General features: G+C 41.8%; 1 protein-coding gene across 1 annotated transcript; it reads left to right on the forward strand.

Moving 5' to 3' along the window:
- The first annotated feature begins 6,054 nt into the window (after positions 1 to 6,054).
- LOC119913018 (C-C motif chemokine 5-like) lies at positions 6,055 to 8,702 on the forward strand. Its single transcript, XM_038732331.1, has 4 exons — positions 6,055 to 6,212; positions 8,106 to 8,235; positions 8,314 to 8,372; positions 8,467 to 8,702. Exons 1-4 carry the CDS (start codon positions 6,137 to 6,139, stop codon positions 8,490 to 8,492), a joined length of 291 nt encoding a protein of 96 aa, XP_038588259.1. The 5' UTR covers positions 6,055 to 6,136; the 3' UTR covers positions 8,493 to 8,702.
- The last annotated feature ends 4,383 nt before the right edge of the window (positions 8,703 to 13,085 follow it).

Here is a 13,085-nt window from a genome sequence, read left to right on the forward strand (position 1 = left end):
CAGGCCACTCCTTCGTCTTCAGTCTCCCTCCTCTCCATCATCAATCCACTGCCTCCCCTCTTTCATCCTCCTCTCTTTATCTTTCCTCCTCCTCCTCTCGTACTCATTCCTCATCCACTCTTCCTCCTTCCTCCTCTCTTTCCTCCTCCTCCTCTCTTACTCCTTCCTCCTCCTCTCTTACTCATTCCTCATCCACTCTTCCTCCTTCCTCCTCTTTCTCTTTCCTCCTCCACTCTTCCTCTGTCCTCCTCTCTTTCCTCCTCCTCCTCTCTTACTCCTTCCTCCTCCTCTCTTCCTCCTTCCTCCTCTCTTTCCTCCTCCTCCTCTCTTACTCCTTCCTCCTCCTCTCTTACTCATTCCTCATCCACTCTTCCTCCTCCTCCTCTCTTACTCATTCCTCATCCACTCTTCCTCCTTCCTCTTCTCTTCCTCCTTCCTCCTCCACTCTTCCTCCTTCCTCTTCTCTTCCTTCTTCCTCCTCCACTCTTCCTCCTTCCTCTTCTCTTCCTTCTTCCTCCTCCTCTCTTCCTCATTCCTCCTCCACTCTTCCTCCTTCCTTTCTCTTACTCATTCCTCCTCCACTCTTCCTCCTTCCTCTTCTCTTACTCATTCCTCCTCCACTCTTCCTCCTTCCTCTTCTCTTCCTACTTCCTCCTCTTCTCTTTATTCTTCATCTTCCTCTCTTCCTCATTCCTCCACTCTTCCTCCTTCCTCCTCTCTTACTCATTCCTCCTCCACTCTTCCTCCTTCCTCTTCTCTTCCTCCTTCCTCCTCCTCTCTTACTCATTCCTCCTCCACTCTTCCTCCTTCCTCTTCTCTTCCTACTTCCTCCTCCTCTCTTACTCATTCCTCCTCCACTCTTCCTCCTTCCTCTTCTCTTCCTACTTCATCATCTTCTCTTTATTCTTCATCTTCCTCTCTTCCTCATTCCTCCAATCTTCCTCCTTCTTCCTCCTCCCCTCTCCGGTCCTTCCTCTCCACATCTGAGAAGCCTGATGGGGAAACCTTTTCAGAAAAACAAAAATGAGTAGACCTGCATCTTCTCCACCTCCAGCCAATGAAGACAGACTGAATTTGTCAAGAAGTTAACGATTATGGCCTCGACCCTGATACAAACTCATGTTTGAAATAGCACTTGAAGAACATAATTATTTAATGTTGAATATTTAGTTTCTTTCAATGCCTCTGGAGTGAAATTATTTATTAATTTAATTGAGCAGTGCTGGCAGAAGTATTCATGTATTTATTACCAAGTGTATTTTTCAAATAGTTCCAGTATAATCAGTGTAATGTTATTCTTAGATATCACTGTTAAGTTATGAAATTGTTCTGAGAAAATGTGAGGTGAACCACTGATTGATTTGAAAGCTTGTCTAATGGAGAGGTTGTATAAGCATGACAATACTGGAAATAAATGTTGCACACTGCATGCTGTGTTTATCTGTTTTATTCATAGCTTTGAAACTGTATAAAGGACTTGAGAAGAAGAGTTTTATCCAGATAAGGATTAACCATGAAATCAAGAGCCATCTGTGGCTGGAACATGAAATTACCCACAAAGACAGGAAGTTGTTGAATTAGTAACAGCTTTTTCTCCAAACATGTTAATGCACAGCATCTTTAAGTTTATCATCACGCAATTTTGTTCAATTTCCGATTTGCTCTTCAGTTCACACTAAACAGCGGTTTTCCTCTCCACCTCTATATGCAAAATTAAAAAGCAAACTGCCACCACTGAATGTGAGCATTTCTTTCTGCTTCAATATAGTCCATGCCACAATCAAGCTGTTGTCTGAACTGAACTGCTGTATTCTGACCCTCTATCAAATGACCGTTTGATGCTTATGTTGTATATTGTCCGATGACGTTTGGAGCTGCAGTATGCTTCATATAAAGTGTTTGTTGGATAATCAAACGGCGTCGGACAGTTTCTGTAACCAATAATCCAACTAGCACGCCAACTGCATGGCAGCAACTGGCCAGGTGTGGAGGTTAGAAAGTATGCAGGGTTTCTGTCACTTTACATGTGAACAACCAAACGCAACACCTTGACTTTGACCGTCCAAAAGTGTGCACCAATATCCATTTGAACAATTTATCACGTCTCATCCCTCTCTATGACTGCAGGCTTCTTGCGGCGCCTTCAGGTTTGTAAATACTTCTACCTTCAGATGTGGTGGGACAAACTTTGTTTTAGTGCTTTAGTTTGATTCAAGCCTTAACTTGAAGAGACCAAGAGCAGTCTCCGATCATGCTTGTGAAAATTATCTATGCATTCCACCTCAGTCTTAACCAGTTCCTTATTTTGCTGCATGTGAAACAAAAGAAGAGGAAGAAGTCTTTTTTTTCCTGTTGCTTTGGTGTGGTGAGTTTGACAGAACCATGTTTGACACTCAAATGACTTTCTGAAATGCATGTACAGTAGAGTGGACGTGTCACGAGACTCACTGCATGGCAGTACAATTAATGATGAATCAGGCTGTGTCCGAAATCACACACTACCCACTATACTGCCATCTTGTAGTGCTGTCCGAATGTATAGTGAGAATTATTATACTCCATAAAGTCCACTCTGTTGTGGTGGCAGCCCGGCTGACTGTGAGTGTCCTGTTTATTTCTCCTTTTGTCTTGTGTTTCTGTTTTATCCATTGTGTTTTAGCCTGCCGGCATCCGCCTCACCTCCACTCCCTCAACCCCCTTTTCCTTAACAAAACCTGTTCATCGTAAGCGTTGCATTTGGTTCCACTCTGTCCACACCATAACAGAACGATCAAGCCAACATGGACCCAGCACGCTCACCCCTCCCCTCTCCTGGCGCCTGGACTTCGTGACGCTGAAAGAGCTGTGGAAGGGAGCAATCAATGACTGCCTGAAGGAAGCCTTCCGCGCCAGGGCTCAACAGCTGCTGTGGGCTGAACCTTTGTTTGAGGGATTTTTTGCCCCCCTGGGACGCTTGCTTCCTCCACGCCATAGCCCCTCCACCTAAGGAGCTCCCCAGCAGCCCCCCGCCTGTTCCCCAAGCTGCTAGCGCCACTAGCCTCCAGCCTGCTCCTTGTGCCTCGTCGGTGGTCCGGCTGACTCCTGCCCCCCCCTGTCGGAGGACCGACCGACACCCATTTCGCTGGTGGACCGGCCGACTCCCACTCCGTGTGCTCTGTTGGTGGATCTACTGGCTTCAACTCCGCCAGTGGTCCTCGTGCTAAGGCCATCGTCCAGCCCGCGGCCCAGACCACACCACCTCCTTGTTCCCCGTCCACAGTCCCCAACCCAGCAACCCCTTCTCTGGTTCCCCCTGCTCCTGCTTCACTGACGGCCTTCTGCACCGCCCAGAATCCTCCAAAGGGTCTCCACCTTACCCGTCGGTCCCCAGCCCAACCTCTAAAGAGGCCTCGCCCTCATCCCGTTTATTTAGTTTTATTTATATTTTTTTTCCAGCCCTGCTCTCTAAGACCTGTCATTTCGTTTCCATTTTGGACCCTGGACCCCCACCAGCTGGATCCTAGTGCAACTCCCCCCCGACAGACATCTGTTGAGCCCTTCCCAGCCAACTGGGAGGTCCGCCTGGAGCCCTGTTGTGGTGGCAGCCCGGCTGACTGTTAGTGTGCTGTTTATTTCTCCTTTTTTCTTGTGATTCAGTTTTTTCCAAACCTGGCGCCACTCAAGCGCTAGCGTACCCTGCATCATCTTTGTTTGCCTGTTCTTGGTTTTCCCCGTGTCTAACCCTGTTTGTCTGTCTTCCCTCCAGGTTCACTCAGCTCCGTCCCCCGTCGTGGCAGCTGGGTTCACCACCCTGCCCTCTCCCGTCGGACCTCCTCCATGGCGTCCTCCCGGTTCTTCCCCCGTACCTAGCCAGCCAACCTGCCACCACACTCCTCCACCCCCCAAATTTAAAGGCTTTTAAAACAACCATTGCTTTAACGCTAATATTTCCAGATATTTAGTGGTATGAGTGAGAATCTTAACAGACATGTCGCTCTCTTCTTAGTCTTCAGCTTTTCGCAGCTGTTATCATTCTACCATCACTTCATTCATAAGTTTCATTCTTCACACACACATCCTCTCTGCATGACTGGTTGACCAGCAGTGGGTATTTCACCCTTTTCTTTCTCATGAATGCTGACATCAGTTTGCTGACTCTCAGCAAAAGCATTTATTTTCTCTGTACCATAAATCATGTGATTCCCAAGGCCCTCTCTAACTAGGAAGTGGCGAGTTGCATCCTCTTATTAAATTTGCCACCCAGCCTCGCACTGCAGCAGCAGGGAGAGGATGCGGTTACCACCCATCGAAACAAGCACACTTTACCTCCTTTCTGCCACTGCATACTAACCATGGCTGATTCAGGCTGCAGCTGATTCTGGTTGAATCAGCTGCAGCCTTAGTGGACTGAAAGGGCCTTCGCTCATTTTCCAGCTCATTTTGCCTTCTAGGTTTGTGTCAATCATTCAGTGTCACGCTCTCCTTTCCAGTAAATGTGTGAGCTTTGTTTTCCTCAATCACAGGAAGCTGAAGAGCCATGACGGTAAATTCAAGGGTCGTAGCTGCTTTAAAGCTCAAGTCTCCCCATGAGGTTTTTTCAATTTCTCTCCTTTTCTGTCCTTCTATATGTCGTGCGGCGATTCAGATCATGTCTCCTTAATAAAAGTCTTTATAATTTAACTGAAAGTGACAGGGAACTGTGTCCATTCTTGTCCTGTTATCGCATGCCAGTGTTACTTCCTTAATAAACTATAGTATACTGTTATGGTAGGTTAAGAACAACCTTTTTTTTTCTCAGTGCTTGTGTCATTTAGTTGTTTTTGTTGTTGTTGTGACTACCATATATTTACTCTTGCCCCAGTCTATGTAATTGCCAGTGGTAGCATTTAGCACATTCGCTTTGGTTTGAGAAGTTTTGTGATATTCATGACTGAAACTTCTGCTCTGTGTATGTCTAATCAGAAGGGGAATCAGCTTTATTGCAAAATAGGTTTACACATACAAGGAAGTTGCTTGCTGGTGTGTTGGTGCATAATAAACACAAAAAATATACATATAAATTACGTTGTATATCTATATATACATACATAAAATACAAGCTATAAGAGACAAAAGAATAATTACGATGCTTCAGAGTAACTAAGACTTCAAATGTATGCTAGTTATAATCAAAATGAAAGCATGTCACAAGTCCCTATCTATGTGTGTGTAAATGTGTCATTTCCTCCAGAGCAAGTTGTTACTTGTCTGACATGATCATCTGCCAAACACATTGTTTTATTCACTAAATAAAATGAGATGTGCTGCAACGGCACTTATTGTATTTGAATGGTGAGTGTTTCTTTGTAGTTTTTATGACGGCCTAACATAGACCCAGGATTATTTAATTTCATGGCTTCGTCATCCAGAACTTTGCAAGTTTAGGGTACTGGTTGCTTAAATGCACTTAATTATGTAGTAAAGCACACAACCATAGATTTATGTTCATTCAGATTGAGGAGCATAAGCATTTAGGCCTTATTACTGATCAAATTAAGGTGCTGTGCTTCTATTTACTCCATGCACATTTTACTTAAGTGTATTTTAAAGTATTTAACACTTGTATATACCACTGTACTGCAGAATGTGAGTCACTCATAACCTGAGATGGTTTAGGAGGATGTATGAGACAATATGTCAAATTTATTTTCATTCAAACCTCCAGTGAAGCAGTGGATAATTATAGTCTCTTGTTTTCTGTAATAATTGGGAAAAAAAAAACTCATCTGCAGTATAAATATATCACTCATGACAGTGTGAAACAGGTAGCATTGCCCACCATGCTCTGCATATTTTTCACACTTTGTGTCTGCCTGTGTGCAGTGTGAGCAAACAGGTTTCAGGTTATTTCTCAGAAAGAGATGTTGGTGGTTTAAAGTTGCACAGTGGGCTAAAAGTTTTTCTGGTGAGGGGCGGAGGTGTGAAAGTACCAGGACCACACATACTCGCATATATGCATGTACACTGGAAAGCACGTCATTAGTACTGCCCTCAACTAAACACGCCCCCACCCCCCGAAAATGATCTTGCATATGGCAATAAATATCTGAACGTCCATCAGCTTGTGTATTTGCAGCCTGATCAGTCAACCTGTCCACCAGCCAGCCCATTGGTCAAAATGTCCTCCAAGATCCTGGTCATCACTCTCCTCCTGCTCTCAGTGAGTCTGTGCTTCCAGCCCTCTGAAGGCAACAGTAAGTATTAAATTATCTTGCTACAGACAAACAGATATTAAACTGTAACTGTTATTTCCCATCAGCAGATCATCCTACACCCTGCTGTTTGTGAAGAAGTTGTCCTTTAAGCTGCTGCTGCATTATTGTCTTCCTTCTCCATTTTGCACGGCCTGTTTGGAGTGACTCTGTTTGTCTTTCATCTCAGTCTCGTTTCATCTGCATGGCTTCTGTGCGGGTTATGGTTAAGATATTTATTAGTGTGCCATACAGCAATGGACCAACAACAAACCAACATACACACAACTATGATGCAATACAACACAAACATCCACAGAGGGCTCCACATATTATCTAACAATCACACCCAGAGGTTCAGTAATGTTTTGTTTCAGCAATGCAATACTGGTAGGCACAAATGATCTGCGGGCCCGGTTGGTTCAGAGACGGCACCCTATACCGTCTGCCTGATGGTAACAGCTCGTACACGCCAAATATCGCCTGCCCTTTTCTCACCAGTCGGGACTCACAGGTCATCGTCGTGCAGTTTTGCTGCTGTCCAGCACTCTTACTGGACATCTTGACTATCTTATGCAGTTTTATTATTCACTGACAATGTAAAATACCAGGCGATGGAACAAAAAGTTAATACGCTCTCCACAAAGGAGCGACAGAAGAGGACCAATATATCTCTGTCAACACCAAACTGTCTCAGTTTACCCATAAAATATAGAAGCTGCAGACATTTCTTATAAATAACGTCTGTGTTAGAATTCCAGGACAGGTTAGCATCTATTATTATTTCTACGTATTTGTAATCACTGACCATTTTAACAGCCATTTGTTTGTGGGTGTTATTAACATTCCTAAAATCTAAAAATATTTATTTAGTTTACTTGATGTTCAGCTGAAGAACACCTGCACCAAACTGATTACCCACATCCGGTGGCTGGTTTCATCGTCACCTTGAATCAAACCAGCGATTGAAAAGTACCCGCTCAGATGTGTTGCTTCTACATTTGTTTACATAGAGGGGAAATAAGACTGGAGAAATAGTGCTCCCTTGTGGAGACCCTGTTTGTTTTATTATTATAGTTAAGAATCATTTGTGTAATAATGTCCTGTGTACTTCTTGCAGTCTACATGATAATAATAATAATTCCTGCAAAAAGCAAGAAAAATCAACTCAAACGTTACAATTCAAAATCAAATTACTTGCCTGCTCAACTCAAACATTTACTTATTTGAAAATGTCACAGACTAGTACTTCAGTAACTTCAGCATGTATTTTATTTAGTTCATTAATCTCTGGATCAAAAACCTTACCTTCATCCTGTTATCTGCAAATATCCACACATACAAACAAACTAGATTTTATTTTGTGACTTTAATCTCATTTTCATCTCCCACCTTCCAAACTGTCACACATCACACGACTATGATTTTCTTGCTGATGCTCACTCTCAAATAGAATTTATTTTTCGGTGAGATTGTTGTTATTTTAGCTTAAACAATCATACTATTTTAGATAACAAAGCTTAGAAATGACATCTGATGGTAAAATCTTCCATCAGTTGACTTATGTTCCCTTTAGAAGAAGAGTAGAAGCTGCAAATGCTCATTTATTTTCCAAGAAAATGTACAATTGAAGGCATCAGTCCCAGGTTATTAATTACCTTGTAAACCAGCACAAAATGCATCAAAAAGGATTTAATGGTTAAAATAATGTTTTGTTTCACAGTGAAAAATGCTGCACACATTTTCTCAATGGAGATTTGAACGAGCAACAGCAAAGCTTATTGTTTATGCTTATTCTCTTTATCGCCTGTCAATCTTCCTCCAAATTCATTTGCTTAATTTGCTTTGGCCAAATACATACATATCAATCTCTAACGTCCTCTTTGGCCTTCTCAGGGCGCTTCCCTAACCCAAGATTGTCACATCCATGCTGCACTAAGGTCTCCACTGCTGATGTCAGCAAAATCGTGGTTGGGAACAAATACCAAAAACAATCTGCCAAGAACTCCTGTGTGGAGGCTATAATGTAAGTTTAGACATGTTGTCCAACACTTTAAATATACACACATAGACACTCTGTGATGGCTTTTTTCCTCCCCTCCAGTCTCAACACACAAGAGGGACAGGTCTGTGTTGATCCAAAGGCTCACTGGGTCAAGAATTGTAAGTTGTGCCAACACTCACACACATAAACATACAACAGTTTAAGCACATAAACCCTGATGTTTGTTTTGTTCTGTCTCTCTCTGCTTTCTAGTCATTTCCAGTATGGAGCAGCAGTAAAGCATCGCCCGCCTGGCCGAGAAAATCTGCTTTCCTGCTGCTGTTTGAAATCCCCCACTATGCACGCAGAGCAACACGTATTCACACTGATATAGCTTACTATAATAATCCACCTGAATGCACATACCTCCATGCCTCTGCAACTGAGCTCAAACATATGTCTCTGCAGAAACTGTATGATGAAGCAATAAATACATTTTGTGTCCCTGAGTACATGTTTTTGTTTGATTTCTCGAAGTTAATAAGTACTTTGCTGATCACTGTCTTCTTAAAAAGGTCGTTTCCTTATTTCTTACACCAAAGCTAACCCTTGAAATCAAGTCAAGTCAAACCAGTTTTGCAGCAGTGAAAAAAAAAACAGTAAGAACACACAGATACCACTACTACAAACATCAAAGGAGAAGTAAAAACACAGGAGACATAAGTACTCTATGTTTCAGTACCACTGAGCTGAGGCAATGTTTACCAGCGTGGGTGATCTAGCCGATATCACCTTTTACTACTGGGGTTTAAAAAAGTTCAATGCAGAGTCAGAGTCCATTTGAAATTTTACGCTTACTGTGATAAATTATTGTTTTTTCTTTAAAGTAAATATCTTTTTTAGAGGAAGAATAATATGTCATGAGATCCTGGGAAAGTGCACGCCATACCATATTGGTATTACTTTTAATACATTCAAAAAAATTGGGTTTGTGAAAACGGCAATATTCTGACTTGTGGGCATACTGACAATACACCGTTACACGCTGCAACAACAAGCATGGCTGAAAGTGAAAGTAACACTGCCAACGTCTGCACAGTGGAAGAGGGGGCAAATTCAGTAGTGTCAAAGTGGTTTGGTTACAAAAGATCAGATAAACAACAAACCACAGTGATATGTAACAAGTGCAAAAAGACTGAAACAGCAAAATGGGCAATGCCACAAGAAGCAGAAGCACCTGGTTGAGTACGTGGAGCCAAAAGTCACGCGAGGAGAGCTCAACAGCTATTGTTCTACACCCAAAATATTTTTCAGAATTTTCTCACATCGTCAAGAATATCATTGTCTCAGAAATACCCTGAACAGCATCCAGTGGGCCAACGCACAGTGTGCAGGCTGTAATGTGAGTTAACAGGGTGCTCGCACAATTTTAAAGTCAAATTCAATGCTTTTTAAGACTGTTTAAGACCTCAACAAAACATAATTTAAGACCCAAAAAAGTGTTGAAACAATATCTTTGACCGATAGAGACAATTCCTATAACAGGTAAATTACTATGCATATTCCGAATAGCGGCAAACTTGCTGCAATATGTCATCATTTGATATGAATGAATGGTGCCTGCTCAGTGTGTCACCTCAGCACTCAAAGCTGAGAAGTTGCGAAGGAGTCAGGACTTTCAGGTGTGCTACGTACTAACAACGCAGACATAAGCACAGCCTCACACGTAACCTCTGAAACATGTCTACCTCCAACCGCCTTTCATTAAACTTGCATCTCCCCATCTTGCAGCCACAAAAGACGAAAACAAAATATGATGCATTCAGACTTCAACCTCGGCAGCTAATGTAAGCATAACACAAAACTTATATTAATGGTGGGGTCTCACATTGTCTAATAGTAAGTTAAGCAAACAAATACACCCTAATTAGATGTTTTACAATAGGCCACTGTGTGTGATAAATTTTCCCACCAGCAATAAACGCACCATTAGCAAATTTAATACCTACAGCATTGAGGGAAATGTAAGACAATTTATGACCTTAATGTCCTTGAATTTAAGACCTCTTAAGACTTTTTAAGGAGCAGCGGGAACCCTGGTTGAGACATGTTCACACATACACACAACACCTTTATATGTCTATGAAGATTCTCAGTCATCCAGGTCATAGTTATCCGAAGGTTAAAATGAAGGGCAACTGGACTTGGTTGAAGCTACTGGAAGACGTTTCGTCCCTTATCCAAAGGACTTCTTCAGTTCTGACTGACTGGCAGGGAAACTCAGCTATTTAACCTCAGTGGGGTCGTTATCCCGGGTCATCGATACCGCTGGTTCGTTAGTGTTCCTTCTGAAAGATCATTATCTTAGTCTTGGCTGTGTTTACTGTCAGGGCCCAGGTCTGACAGAATCTCTGCAGGATGTTAAGGTGCTCTCTCTCTCTCACCCCCAACCGGTTGAGTTTTCTGCCTCTTAAAGGAAATTTTTCTGTGTTACAGCCCATGTTGGCCCCCCCAAAACCGCCAAAGTCCTTCCTGGGGGGCTAATAATTTTCTCAACTGTACATTTGTGTTACTGGGCAGTTCCTTTGACCTCATGATTCTCATTTGCTCTGACATGCACTGTGAGCTGTAAGGTCTTATATAGACAGGTGTGTGGCTTTCCTAATCAAGTCCAATCAGTATAATCAAACACAGCTGGACTCAAATGAAGGCGTAGAACCATCTCAAGGATGATCAGAAGAAATAGACAGCACCTGAGTTAAATATGAGTGTCACGGCAAAGGGTCTGAATACTTATGACCATGTGATATTTCAGTTTTTCTTTTTTAATAAATTTGCAAAAATTTCTACATTTCTGTTTTTTTCTGACAAGATGGGGTGCTGAGTGTACATTACTGAGAAATAAAATGAACTTTTTTGATTTTTGGAAAATGGCTGCAATGAAACAAAGAGTGAAAAATTTAAAGGGGTCTGAATATTTTCCGTACCCACTGTATATCTTTAGATAATGCGTCATGGAGGTGCTTAGGCCCCAGAGCAATAACCTCAGTTTTATCTGAGTTTAACATGAGAAAATTACAGGTCATCCAGGTTTTAACAGCCTGAAGGCACATTTGAAGTTTAGCTAACTGATGAGTTTCATCTGGCTTGATCGATGGATATAACTGAGTATCATCTGCATAACAACGAAAGCTTATGGAATATTTCCTGATAATATTGCCTAAAGGAAGCATATATAAAGTGAAGAGGATTGGTCCGAGGACAGATCCTTGAGGAACTCCATGACTAACTTTGGCATGCATGGAGGACTCATCGTTAACATGTACAAACTGAAATCGATCTGATAAATAGGACTTAAACCAGCTTAGAGTGGTTCCTTTAATGCCAATGAAATATTCCAGTCTCTGCAATAGGATCTGATGGTCAATGGTATCAAATGCAGCACTAAGATCTAATAAAACCAGTACAGAGACAAGTCCTTTGTCTGATGCAATAAGGAGGTCGTTAGTAATTTTCACCAGTGCTGTCTCTGTGCTATGATGAGCTCTAAATCCTGACTGAAAATCCTCAAATAAACAATTGCTCTGTAGAAAGTCACACAGCTGTTTGGCGACTGCTTTCTCAAGGATGTTAGAGAGAAATGGAAGGTTAGATATAGGTCTATAGTTGGCTAAAACATCCGGATCAAGTTTGGGCTTTTTCAGAAGAGCTTTAATAACAGCTACTTTAAAGTACTGTGGTACATAGCCTGTTGATAAAGATAGATTGATCATATCTAGTATAGAAGTGCTGACTAGGGGTAAAACTTCTTTAAGCAGCCTAGTTGGGATGGGGTCTAAGAGGCAGGTTGATGGTTTAGATGAAGAAATTATTGAAGTTAGTTGGTAAAGATTGAGGGAAGCAAAACAGTCTAAACCTGGTTTGACAGCTGTTTCTAAGGTTCCTGAGTTTGGAGATAAGTTGGTGCCAGTTGAGGGCAGGTCTTGGTGAATTTTGTTTCTAATAGTTGTAATTTTATCATTAAAGAATTTCATGAAGTCGTAACTACTGAGAGCTATGGGAATACATGTCTCAATAGAGCTGTGACTCTCAGCCTGGCTACAGTGCTGAAAAAAAACCTAGGGTTGTTCCTATTTTCCTCTATTAATGACGAGTAGTAAGCTGCTCTGGCATTACGGAGGGCCTTCCTAAACGTTTTAAGACTATCAGGCCAAATTAAACGAGAATTTTCCAGTTTGGTGGAACGCCAATTCCTCTCAAGCGATATTTGCTTTAATTAGCAAATATTTTTTATTTGTTTCAGTTTTATACCTTTGTTTTATTACTTTCTTTTTTAGAGGGGCTACAGAGTCGAGTGTCATTTGCAGCGAGCCTGCAGCACTATCAACAAGATGATCGATTTGGGAGGGACTGAAATTAGCATAGGAGTCCTCTGTTACTTTGTGACTTGATAATGAATTTAAAGCTGATGGCATCCTCAAATTTTATCCCAATGGCGTGTAGTTCAGCAATACAAACTCAAAAGTTATCAAACAGTGGTCAGATAAAGAGGGATTCTGTGGGAACACTATTAAATGTTCAATTTCAATACCATATACCAAAACAAGGTCGAGGGTGTGGTTAAAACAGTGAGTCGGTTCATGAACACTCAGAAAGAAGAGAATGGAATCTAACAGAGAGATAAACATGCAAAACAGGATGTTGTAATCTGCCTAATCTCTCATCCAAGGCAGCTGTATTTTGGTTTTACACAAGCACAGCGCAAGTTAAGATAAGAGCTTATTGTTACAAACAAGCTAAAGTGAAAGCTGTCTGTCTTTAGTAACTGTTCAGCTTAGTTTGCCACGTACATTAAAATATGACACATTATAAACTCAGCTGGTGGCTGAGAT

Source organism: Micropterus salmoides, unplaced genomic scaffold (assembly GCF_014851395.1).
Source record: "Micropterus salmoides isolate LMB-PRFRI ecotype aquatic unplaced genomic scaffold, ASM1485139v1 Ms_hic_scaffold_1, whole genome shotgun sequence".
Taxonomy (NCBI): Eukaryota; Metazoa; Chordata; class Actinopteri; order Centrarchiformes; family Centrarchidae; genus Micropterus; species Micropterus salmoides.